Source organism: Pogoniulus pusillus, chromosome 42, assembly GCF_015220805.1.
Source record: "Pogoniulus pusillus isolate bPogPus1 chromosome 42, bPogPus1.pri, whole genome shotgun sequence".
NCBI classification, from domain to species: domain Eukaryota; kingdom Metazoa; phylum Chordata; class Aves; order Piciformes; family Lybiidae; genus Pogoniulus; species Pogoniulus pusillus.
In genome coordinates this window covers 1,931,565-1,944,049 of record NC_087305.1, presented here as the reverse complement: position 1 = coordinate 1,944,049, position 12,485 = coordinate 1,931,565, and the positions used below count along the sequence as shown (strand labels likewise).

At 49.9% G+C, this 12,485-nt stretch overlaps 1 protein-coding gene across 4 annotated transcripts in view; it reads left to right on the top strand.

Annotated features, from left to right (window-relative positions):
- PPP2R2A (protein phosphatase 2 regulatory subunit Balpha) overlaps positions 1 to 7,266 on the top strand; it is a 38,207-nt gene extending 30,941 nt beyond the window's left edge. For all 4 annotated transcript variants that reach the window (XM_064175698.1, XM_064175694.1, XM_064175695.1 and 1 more), the window contains 6 exons: positions 497 to 609; positions 1,241 to 1,418; positions 2,028 to 2,192; positions 2,704 to 2,873; positions 3,545 to 3,636; positions 4,420 to 7,266. In XM_064175698.1, the coding sequence (XP_064031768.1) occupies positions 497 to 609; positions 1,241 to 1,418; positions 2,028 to 2,192; positions 2,704 to 2,873; positions 3,545 to 3,636; positions 4,420 to 4,699 (998 nt within the window). In that variant the 3' untranslated portion in view covers positions 4,700 to 7,266. The remainder of the gene's footprint in view (positions 1 to 496; positions 610 to 1,240; positions 1,419 to 2,027; positions 2,193 to 2,703; positions 2,874 to 3,544; positions 3,637 to 4,419) is intronic.
- The last annotated feature ends 5,219 nt before the right edge of the window (positions 7,267 to 12,485 follow it).

The window sequence follows — 12,485 nt, the reverse complement described above, 5'->3', positions numbered from 1 at the left end:
TTGCTCTTGGGACCTTGCCTGATCCTCCGTTGTCAGAGGGATGGAAGTAAGTTGGCTTTAAATGCCAGCACCCAGGACTGTGGCTTCCCCACAGCTGTGCTGTGGAGCTGCACTGCTGCCTGCCCTGCAGAAGTCCCCCAGCATGGGCTGTGACATCAGCCAGTCCCAGTTTGGCTGCTCTGCAGCAGAGGGACTTGGTTAAGCTGTCACTCAGTGCTTCTGATGTGGGTAACTAACAGTGGGAGCTTGGATTAGTCATTGATAACAAATCCTGATTCTGACTGCAACTTGCTGTAACTCTTCTAAAAAGAACAAACTGTGGAGGAGGCCTTTCTAATCCTTTTCCAGCTTGTTTGCTCCAGGCAGTGTGTTTTGTCTTTTTTTGGTACACGGAGGTGGTCTTGTCTCGTTCGAAGGCTTCATGTTAAAGTGCATCGATTGAGGACGAGTGTCTTGGCTGGAGCTCTGAGTGCAAACTGTGGCTGCTTTGTTTCAGATAAAACAATAAAATTATGGAAAATCAGTGAAAGGGACAAGAGACCAGAGGGTTATAATTTAAAGGAAGAAGATGGGCGGTATAGGGATCCTACTACAGTTACAACACTACGGGTGAGTAGTCAGCTCTCTCAGCTGCATTTGGAATCACAGAATCAACCAGGTTGGAAGAGACCTCCAAGCTCAGCCAGTCCATTCTAGCACCCAGCACTATCCAGTCAACCAGACCATGGCACTAAGTGCCTCATCCAGGCTTTTCTTGAACACCTCCAGGGACGGTGCCTCCACCACCTCCCTGGGCAGCCCATTCCAATGGCAGTCGCTCTCTCTGTGAAGAACTTCCTCCTAGCATCCAGCCTATACTTCCCCTGGCACAACCTGAGACTGTGTCCCCTTGTTCTGTTGCTGGTTGTCTGGCAGAAGAGACCAACCTCCAACTGGCCTCAACCTCCCTTCAGGTAGTTGTAGACAGCGATGAGGTCCCCCTTGAGCCTCCTGTTCTCCAGGCTGCACACCCCCTGCTCCCTCAGCCTCCCCTCGTAGGGATGCCTCTCATCTCCAGCACACTAATGAACCCATGGCTCAGTCAGACCTACTCCCAGGGGTAACTTGCCATGTTCTGTGATGCCAGCTAGCAGACAGATTTACTCCTGATTTGGAGCTATTTTCCTCAGCCTGGTGTATTGGGTGCCAGTCTGTTTGTAGTGCATTTGCAGCTTAAGCTCCCATGGTTGTGTACTTTCAGGTGCCAGTGTTCAGGCCCATGGACCTCATGGTCGAAGCTAGTCCACGAAGAATATTTGCCAACGCTCACACGTATCACATCAACTCCATCTCCATCAATAGTGACTACGAAACCTACTTGTCTGCAGATGACTTGAGGATCAACCTGTGGCACCTAGAAATCACAGACAGAAGCTTTAGTATCTTTTTTATGGTGTTGTGTTACAATGGGAGCAGCTTGGTCACCACACAGCTGTTGGAAGTCTTTGCATGTGCCTCTGTTTCCTGGGTGTTTCCCCCTAATAGCTGTTAGGGATGACTTCTACTCCAGAGGTCACTCAGCACAAGCAGTATGAGAAGTAGTCATTTGAATGGTGCAAAACAGCCTCTTGTAAGGGATAAAGAGCAGGGGTTCAAGTCAGCTGAGCAGTTCTGGAGAGCAGCATCACAGCAAACTATGGTGTGAAAGTTCCCTTGGCTTGCAGTAGGAGGCAAGTCAGAGGAGGACCATCCACATCTCTAAGAGAATCACACAATTGCAGGTTGGAAAAGACCTGCAAGATCATCCAGTTCAACCATTCTCTGCCAAGGCTGGTGCTAAACTCTGTTTTAACTCTATTGTCTCACTGGGTTCCTGTGTCTTTGGCATGGAAATTCCAAATTGCAGGCAGTAGTTGGCTTTTATTGGCTCCCTCTAGTTCTGTTTGGCTGTTTCAGCTGCACGTTGGGCTGAAGAAGCTTTGCTGAACGCTTTGAGAACTGCAAAATGGTATGAAAACTGGAGGCATTTTCTTAACCAAATGCTGTAGATATTGTAGATATTAAGCCTGCCAACATGGAAGAGCTGACAGAGGTGATCACAGCTGCAGAGTTCCACCCCAACAGCTGCAACACATTTGTGTACAGCAGCAGTAAAGGAACCATTCGTCTCTGTGACATGAGAGCATCAGCGCTCTGCGACCGGCACTCGAAACGTAAGCTCCAGAGCGTCACCTGCTTGCTGTTGGGTGGATGGAATCAGCTTGCAGCGTGTGTGCTTGTCTTGCATTCTGAATCTGCTAAATGGATCTAGACAAAGATTTTTAAAAGTAGATTTATCTTTAGTTGTTACTTGAGCAAAACAAAACCCACAAAATCTGACCAGCGTAAGCCGAGCAGCCTCCCAGGTAGGAGGAGGAGTGGGAATGGCTTGCTGCAGGAGGTCAAGTACTGCTTGAGTTTGGTCTGTCATTGATGCAAGAAATCTTACTGGTGTGAATGAAGGCTCCAGGTCTTGGTGAGCAGTGCACTTAGAAGCTTTCCCCTTACTTGCTGTGAAATACTTCAGAGTATTGCCACTGTACCAGGAGGCTTTCTGGCTGAAAGGTGCTGTGCATAAGGCAGGCAGAGGAGCCCAGTGTGACAAGCTGCTTGAGAAAGTGCTTGCTGTGTCTTGTTTTAAGAGCCAAGCTTCCCTCTTGAAATGCCTCTCTTGTTTTTATACAGTGTTTGAAGAACCAGAAGATCCTAGCAACAGATCCTTTTTCTCTGAAATCATCTCTTCCATATCTGATGTCAAATTTAGCCATAGTGGTCGCTACATGATGACAAGAGATTACCTGTCAGTGAAGATCTGGGACTTAAATATGGAAAACAGACCTGTGGAAACATACCAGGTACTGGGTGAGGATGATGTAGGCTAGAGAATGAAGCCTTGGAGGATGCTGGGTTGCTGTCAGTTTTGATGTGGCAGTTAACATTTTTGTCTAGGGATCACTATGCCCAGGAAAAGCATCAGTAAGATTTATGGGTTCCAGAAGTGTCTAAAGGATCTTGCTATTTGCAGGCTGATTGCAGAACCCAAACCCATACTTGGGTATGAAAAAGCCTCCCTCCTGCAGAGTGGAAATGTGGCAAGGTAACCATTAGCCATGAGCTAGCACAGCTCTGAGTCTGCAGTTGACTTTATAATCACCCAGAGGTAAAACACTTCTCTGCAGAAAATGGCACTGAGAATTGCTGTGGTGTTTCCTCTGTAAGAACATTTGTGAAAGGCTCCTCTTCATCATGGACAGGGGAGGAAGATCAGTCACCAAAGCATGCTTTTTAAAGAGAAGGAAAGTCTGATAAATCCTTCTGCAGGGGTAGTGAGGGCCCAACAGGGGCCAGCCCAGTGCTCTTCCCCACTCCAAGTGACCTGCTGCTGAGTTGCTGTGGAAGTCTGTTCATGCTGCTTTGTATCTGGGTGGGGGTGAGCACTGTCAGACAGTTCCTCCTGGAACAGGATCTGGGGAGGTTGCTTTACAGGCTTGTTCAGTCCACTCTCTGGTGTTGGGTTTTTTTCCAGGTGCATGAATACCTCAGAAGTAAACTTTGTTCCCTGTATGAGAATGATTGCATCTTTGACAAGTTTGAGTGCTGTTGGAATGGATCAGACAGGTCAGTTCAATTCTTTTCTATGTGCACTTAAGATCTTTCCCAGTTACTCTTAAAGCAGGCACCGGGGGGCATGGCTCAGACACCCGTTTTGTTCATGACCTGGCTTGCCTGATGTTGAAGGACCTGAGTAGATGCCAATGTACATTAGCTGTGAGGCCCTGGTGCAGTGGACAGTTGCCTTGGTGTGCTGTAAGGACGTAGTGGCACTAGCAGCTGAGGTTTGTGACTTTGCCAAGGTGAAATGGCAGCAAAATGCTGCAGCTGCTGCTCAGACTGGAGAGGCTGGTGGTGCAGGAAGGTTGGAGATGGTGTTCTGCACGTTTGACTGGGGCAGTGCTGCCCACACCCGAGCCCATGAGCTGCTTTATCCCTACATCTTGGCTTCTTGGGTTGGTTTGCAGCTTTATTCAGTGCCATCTGTTATGATCTGACTTTGGAATGATCTGTATGGGAATGAGGTCCCTGTGCCCAGCCTCTGACATCTGGTGCTGCCCACGCTGGGGCTGTTGGGCAGCCAGTATAGATGCTCTGTTTCAGCTGCCTTGGGGGAAAGAAGCCCAGGAGCTTTTTCTTGCCTCTCCTTGCCCGTGTGCCTCAAAGGGCCAGTGAAAGAGAAAGATTCTCCTTGTTAAAATATAACTCATTCAAGTGCTGGAGTTTCACCTGAGACTGCAGAAGGTGTGGGCAAAGCTGAGGGCTTGAGGCGTAGTCTTAGCTCCCAAAAAAAGGAGAGGTTATTTTTGGCTGAAGTGTTCTTTCCTTCCTTCCTCCCCCTCCCTGCAGCATCGTCATGACAGGGTCCTACAACAACTTCTTCAGGATGTTTGACAGGAACTCCAAGCGAGATGTCACCCTGGAGGCGTCCCGGGAGAACAACAAGCCCCGTACGGTGCTGAAGCCACGCAAGGTCTGCGCCAGCGGCAAGCGGAAGAAGGACGAGATCAGCGTGGACAGCCTGGACTTCAACAAGAAGATTCTGCACACAGCCTGGCACCCCAAGGAGAACATCATTGCTGTAGCCACCACAAACAACTTGTATATATTTCAAGACAAGATGAATTAGGGTTGGCATTCCTAACTGGAGAGTCCACTTCCTGCATAGTTGAAATAGTTGAATCTAGCATTTGTACCTGTAACGGAGAGCGAGCGAGAGGTCCATTGTGGCACCCCCTTGGCAGTGTTTGACATGTGCCATATGACAACACACTTCACAGCTGCGTGGAGAGAGCCCTGCTGCTCCCCTCCATGCCTGCCAGCCATTTAGGTGAGGCTAGGGCACTTTTTAATTTAAGATGACTACTTGCACCATCTTGCCTAATGGACTAGCCTGGACTCTATCGACATCGGTTTACTCCACTTTTTATGCCTTCCATTGTGATGACGTCAGACACAGGGAAAGCCTTCAATCATGCTATGGGATTTAATTGTGTAACCTCATTACTGTATCATTCATGGCCCCTTTTTTATTAAATACAGCTCATTCTTGCTGTGGCTTGTAGCATTCCTCCTCCTGGCCTCCCCCTTCCCCTTTCATCCCCCTCCACCTCGCCTTGGTGGTGGTGTATAGAGACAAAAAACCAGAATAAAGCACACATGAAGTGGGTCCGTTTGGGGTCAGTGGTAAAGGGGGGGCTGTGTTGCAACAAATGTTTTATGAAAACAGTTGACTGTAATCACTCCTTGCCATGTCTGGCACCAAAACAAGGAAACAAAAAGAAACAAACAAAAAAAAAAAGAAAGAGAAAATAAGGAGAGAGAGAAAAAAAAAAATAACAAAACTACTGAATAAAAGTGACAAAGAATGGAGAATCTGTTTTCTTTTTTTTAATCTACCTCTTTATACAAATACTCTGTGTTTTACCTTAGATGCATGAAAATAAAATTATGGTTTTTTGTAATCATTTTAACCAGTATTAATTTTCTTTTCCACGGGAATGAGGGAGGGAATTTCAGCAGAATCCACATCCAGGAGCGGCAGCAGCAGCACCACCACCAGCCGTGTTTGTGTGGACCTCTGCATCTCCAGCTGTGCCCTGCTGTCAGGTTGTGCCATCTGAGCAGGGCACTTTCTCTGGCAGTGTCCCCAAAGGCTGCTTTTTTCAATTGGAACAGGAAGCAAATTTTCGGGTCTAGAAATCCATTTTATAGGACTAATGTCTTAACGTTGAGTTTTGTCCTGGTTTCTTGATTGCCTTCTTTTAGGCTGCAAACCTTAATGCCTTGTTTGGAGAGCTGAGTCCCCTGTGGCTTTTTCAGTTGTCTGAGTTCTTGTCTAGTGCAGCTCACTGCAGCATCCTGAGCTGCTGGCTCTGTGCTTTGTTGCTATCAGTAGCAGTGGTACTGTGGTCTGACCATGCAGGTGTTTCTCCTGGCTTCTGGTGTTGCAGAGTTGCTGCACTTACAGAAGGGTGGCAGATGAGAAACACCTGAAGTGGTGCAGCAGCTGCATGAAATCAATGTGCACAGTTGAGAGTCCTCAGAGAGCAAGGCTTAGCCAAAGATGAACCAGAGAGTGATGCTTCATAAGGCTCACCAGTGTTTACTGCCAGGTGTTTTTGCTAACTGTGCTTTTAGGTTTACTCTCCCTTCATGGAAAGGTTCAGAATGGAGTTTAAAGTCGCAGTGAACTTGTCCTGGCTGGGAGGATTTTCACTTTTCAGTTACCTATATTGGAAGTATTTCTGTGGCTTGGTTCTAGGCAGTTATTACAATGCCTCTCTTTGGTCAGCTGAGATACTGTTTCTGCTGTAAAATTATGGCTGGGTGAGGCTGTTAATAAGACTACTCTTGCAGTCATACTTCAAGTCCTTGTGCAGTGGTTTGATAATGTGAAGATTCTAAGATTTGTTAGCTCTGGGTTCTCTTTAAGTATTTATCTTGTACCATGCATGCCTGACCATGAGCCTTTGTAAGGACTTGACCTTTTTGTTTTCACCTGTTAGGTTTAACTGCCCCAGGGACAGCAGCTGTTTTCCAGTGGGTGAATGAAGCTCTGCAAACCCTACTCCTACCTACAGAGCATGTGACTCATTTTACTCAAATGACTACTTGCTAATAGTTAAGGAAGCAACTGGTGAGTGAGGATAATCATGTGCCTGGGTGCTGCAGAATCAGGGCCAAGGTTTGTTCTTATGGCAAGGGCAAGAGGTAATGAGCCTCACACCCAGGGCAGGTAAAACTCATCTGCACAGTGCATGGAGCAGCACAGGGTTTAACCCTGCTGCTCTGGGAAGACAGAGGTGTTGGGCTGCTGCTCTTGTTATTCTGTGTGCACTGAACACCTGGAAGGGTGCTTAGGACAGACAAAGTGTGGATGTGAAGATAAAGACTGAGCAGGTAGCTTGCCCTAGAGCACAGAGCGGCCTCCCAGCAATACCGCACCCAAGGGAAGCTGCCTCTGGGACCTCAGCTGTGCGTTGGGATGGAGGTGGGTTAAAGCTGGGCTTGGGAAGAGCTCTGGTTTTGTCAGTAGTGGTGACCCCTGGCATGTCATCTGAGGTTTAACTTGCCCTCACCAAAACCAGCTACTGACTTTGCTGTCATACTATCCAAGTAGCTAGTTCTCTAAGCACACTGTCCATTGACACATGCTGTAAATCTTATATTTTATTAATAAAAGGATGCCTGGAATACATTTTGTCAGGTGGCTTTCTGTCCTCTGCCCAGCCCCCTCTCCCTTTCTCTCTTTACAGGTGTCTGTGGACTTGCTGAGCTCGACCCTTCTGCACCTTAAGCAGTTCCCTGGCTTCTGTGCTGTGGATTCTGGCTCAGTCTGGGTGCCTGTCTGTGTGTTGAATTCTGCTCTCTACCAACAGGCAGTTGCAGCTGCTTTATTCCAGCAGCCTCTTCTAGTGAAACCTGTGCAAGTTCTCCATCCTCAGTCCTTGGGTACTGGGCTACAGGTAGAGAATCCTGCTCCCTAGTGTCTTGTTGTGAGGCCAGTGACGCTACCCAGCTGCCAACTGCCCCTTAGGCAGTTGGTGTCTCTGAGATTGCAGTGATGCCACTGCCAGTGTTCACTGCTCAGTGTGGGGGGTAACTTCTGTAGTTGAAGGCCCTTCATTTTCCTGCTAAGAAGTGTCTGGTGCCTTGAAAACATGGGAGAGTCAGCAGCACCCTGCTTGCCCCTGCTGTTGTGGTGGGGCTGGAAATTCAGCATTTAGCATTTCAGTGCACATTGGTCTGCTCTTAGCCCAGTCTGACAAAGCTCTGGTGCTGAGAAGCAGAAAGCTTTTTTTTCCTCCTCCATTTGGAGAGAGGCTGCTGGATGGAGGTATGGTGCTGGAGAGTGGACTAGATGGTGCTGGAGAACAGGTCAAGTGAGCAGCAGCTGAGGGAAATAGGGTTGTTCAGCCTGGAAAGAAGCCTGAATTGGGTGTTCTTAGGCACAACACAGGTGCCTTGGGCTGTAGAAGGTGATGAGCCTCTACATAGAATCAAGCAGGTTGGAAGAGACCTCCAGGATCATCCAGTCCAACCTATCACCTAGACCATGGTGCCCCATCCAGTCTTTTCTTCAACACATCCAGGGATGGCGACTCCACCACCTCCCTGGGCAGCCCATTCCAATGCCAATCACTCTCTCTGTGCAGAATTTCCTCCTAACATCCAGCCTAGACCTCCCCCTGGCACAACTTGAGACTGTGTCCTCTTGTTCTGTTGCTGGTTGCCTGGCAGAAGCACGCTGCTGCTGACTGCTGTCAGACAGGAGCTGTTTCCTTCTGCCTTTTGCCCTGTGATAAGCTGCTGTAAGTGGGAGGAGTGGAGTGTGGAATAGAGGTGGGGAGAGGTGTGCTGAAAGTGTGGCTGCTGTGCAGTCCTTGTTTCTCGAGTGGCTGCTCTGTAAGCTCTTGTTCAACCTGGGCCTGAAAAGTGTTGGCTCAGAAAAATGAGCAGCAGGAGAGGGACAGCAGTGGCTGGATTGAGGACAGGGATTCCTTCTACTGTGATCCAGCTGAGTGCCTCTAGCAGTGGGAATTCCACTTCTCAACACGACCTACTCTTGCATTTTAATAACCTCAGCTGTTTGCAAACAATGCAGCCCTTGTGTCTCCCTCACAGGAAGCTGTGCTTGCGGTTTGCTCTGATGTGGGCATTTCTGCGTGGGTGCTCTCCACTAGGAGGCAAAGCATCACCGACCAGCTGACAAGTGCTCCAAAAAGGGATCCAGTGGATCCACCAGTTGTCTGCAAGCACTATGTGCTGTCTATAGAATACAAGTCTGGGGCTCTCCACGTCATGAGGGACAGGGAACTAACTACTGGAAAACCCAGCAGAGGTTGGGAAGTTGCTGAGGGGCCTGGAGCATCTCTGTGCAGAGGAAAGGCTGAGAGCCTGCAGAAGAGCAGCCCCAGAGGTGATCTCATCAATGCTGAGGAAGAGGATGGGGATGAGCTCTTTTCAGTGGTACCCAGTGACAGGATGAAGGGCAACGAGCACAAACCCAAGAGGTTTTGCTTGAACTTGAGAAACTTCTTTACTTTGAGAATGCTGAAGCCCTGCAGCAGAGAGGTGGTGGAGAGATTCCAAACACACCTGGTCATTGAATGTGTCCAGAGAAGGGTGATAAAGATGGTGAGAGGCCTGGAACACAGCACTGGGAGGAGAGGCTGAGAGAGCTGGGGGTATGCAGCCTGCAGCAGAGGAGGCTTAGGGCAGAGCTCATTGATGTCTACAACTGCCTGAGGGGAGGCTGTAGCCAGGTGGGGTTGGGCTCTGCTGCCAAGCAACCAGCACCAGAACAAGGGGACACAGCCTCAGGTTGTGCCAGGGGAGGTCTAGGCTGGATGTTAGAAGGAAGTTCTTGCCAGAGAGAGTGACTGGCATTGGAGTGGGCTGGGTGCTAGGTTGGACTGGATGATCTTGGAGGGCTCTTCCAACCTGGCTGATTCTATGATTGTGATCCTGGGCGAGCTGCTGTGGAGGCCCCTGCTTTAGCAGGGGGTTTGGACTGTATGAGTTTCAGAGGTCCCTTTCCACCCCTGCCATGCTGGGATCCTAGTGCACAGCATCACTGGCCCCAGCATAAGGAAACCAAGAGGTGCAGATGGGGAAGACTTTGCTGGGTCACATCCCTCTGAGCATCAGGGAGCACTTTTTGCAGCACTAAATGAAGAAGCAATGGCAGCACATTTAAGACTTAGATCAGTCTTTACTTAAACTGCTTCAGGCATTGAGAACACCCAGGACAGCAGCATTAGCCTGGCTCAGCTCTTTGAGGTTCATCAGGTGGCTTCCTGTTTGGTGTCTATCATCTTGAAGGCTTTCTAGAAGAAAACTCTTTCCACTGCACTTCAGTGCAAAGGCTCTTCCCAGTGTACAGCCACTGTTTCTCCTCTGCTAACAAGTGGCTTTCTGTCCCTCCAAGCCTGCTCTTGTCATAGCATTTTCCATCCACAGATTCAAAGGACTTTGCAAACATTAATTACATCATGCAGTTGCCCTAAGGAAGCTGTGTAGTGGTTAAGAGCACAGGGCTGAAAGTCAGGGCTTGTGAATGCTATTCCTGGCTCTGCATTGGCTCACTCTATAATCCTGATCAATTTATTTATGAGTCAGAAATGTTAATTAGTCCCACGGTGCTGATAAATATTCATGCCATAAGTATGATGGAAAATGCTTCCTGAATGATGGAGATGACAAATACTCATGATGCAGACCTGTGACTGGTAGGACAGGGTTACCTGGGCAGATTCTACTCAGTCATGAGCAGCTCCTTGTTCAGATTCCAGTCTCAGAGCCTGTCCTTGGCCTTTCTGTAAGCAGCTGCTTTATTCAAGTATCTAAATGGCTGCTTTCTTTTCACTAAATCACACAGAATTCACAGAACCTTAGAGGTTGGAAGGGACCTCCAGAGATCATCAAGTCCAACCTCCCTGCCAAGGCAGGATCCCCTAGGGTAGTTCATACAGGAACACATCCAGGTGGGTTTTGAAAGTCTCCAGAGGAGGAGGCTCTACAACCTCCCTGTTCCAGGGTTCTGTCACTCTCCCTCTAAAGTAGTCTGTCCTCATGTTGAGGTGAAATCTATGTTCAAGCTTGTACTTGTTGCTCCTTGTCTTACTGCTGTGGAGCACAGAAAACAGACTGACCCCGTGCACTTGACATCCACCCCTCAGATATTTGTACACGTTGTTAGATCTCCTCTCAGTCTTCTCCAGACTAAGCAGCCCCAGGACTCTCAGTCTTTGTTCACAGGGGAGATGCTCAAATCCCTCACTCATCTTCATGGCTCTTCGCTGGATTCTCTCCAGCAGGTCCCTGCCTCTCCTGAAATATGGGGGGGGAGGGTTCCAAAGTCGGACACAGTATTCCAGGTGTGGTCTCCCTAGGGCAGAGGCTACTTCATGTACTGTCATTACTGCTTTGGCCCAGTAGATGTGCTAGGCTGTGGTCACCAGGAGACACTAAACTGTTTTCACTGAAAAGCTTGTGTTTAAAGAGCTGTTTTTCTTTCCCTCTTCCTCTTTCTCTCTCCCCCTTTCTCTCTCGTTTTTCTTTCTCTCCCTCTTTGTCTCCCTTTCTTTCTCCTTCTTTCCTTTTCTCTCTCCCTTTCTCTCCCTCTCTCCCTCTTTCTCTCTCCCTTTCTCTCTCCCTCTCTCTCCCTTTCTCTCTCCCTCTTTCTCTCCCTTTCTCTCCCTTTCTCTCTCCCTCTTTCTCTCTCCCTTTCTCTCCCCCTCTCTCCCTCTTTCTCTCTCCCTCTTTCTCTCTCCTTCTCTCTCCCTCTTTCTCCCTCTCTCCCTCTCTCTCCCTTTCTCTCTCCCTCTCTCTCTTTCTCTCTCCCTCTTTCTTTCTTCCCTCCTCCTTCTCTTTCTCTCTCTCCCTTTCTCCCTCCTTCCCTTCCTCTCTCCTGGCTAATCCATTTGCAGTGATACCTCAGAGACATCCCCATTTCCTGGATGATCAGGTGTTAAGAAAGGTGGGTTTGGATGTATCTGGATGCTGATGAACAGGTGATAGCATTTGAAACAGGCGCTCCAGCATGGCACAGCTGAGACAGTTGGACCCACAGGCCTTTTATTGAGCTTGAAGCAGTTCTGACGCTAACACCAAGTGGTTTGTGGTGGGTTTTGTTTGCGGTGGTTTTGTGTTGGCCTTTTTTTGTTGTGTTTTCTGGTTTTTGTAAGGGGGAGGTAACAATGTTAATGGAAATGTGTCTGCCTGACTCCAGTCTCTGGTGCCACTGATGTGGATGTGACTAAACCTCTCCTCCTTCTCTAAACTCCACCTCTTTTACTCTCCTGGCTGCTGCCAAATGCGGTGCAGTTAGCGAAGACGATTCCTCAGGCTGGGCAGGCAGAGTGAATACGTGAAGGAAAAAGTCAGGCACGCCAGAACCCGAGTTCTCACGGTGCCTGCGCCACCTCCAGCCCCAGCTCTGCGAGGTGACCGGCACGGCAGGGGCCTCACCACCGTCCTGCCCTTCCCCCTCCCCTCCCGCCGGCATGCACCGTACGAGCCTGGCTGCTCTTCCGCGCAGTTTCCCTTCGTTCCAGGCGGGGTGGCACCGCACAGGCCTCGCCGCCCTCCCGCGCCTAACCCGCTCTCGGCCTACAAGGCCCAGCGCAGGCGCGGTGCGTAGCGGCGGGACGTGCGCAGGGGCGGTGAGACCCGCGGTGCGCAGCGGCGGCAGCGGCAGGACGTGCGCAGGGGCGGCGAGCCCCGCGGTGCGCAGCGGCGGGACGTGCGCAGGAGCGGGACGTGCGCAGGAGCGGCGGGCCCCGCGGTGCGCAGCGGCGGGACGTGCGCAGGAGCGGGACGTGCGCAGGGGCGGCGGGCCCCGCGGTGCGCAGCGGCGGAGGGCGGGCGCGGCGGCAGCGGCAGGACGTGCGCAGGGGCGGCGGAGGGCG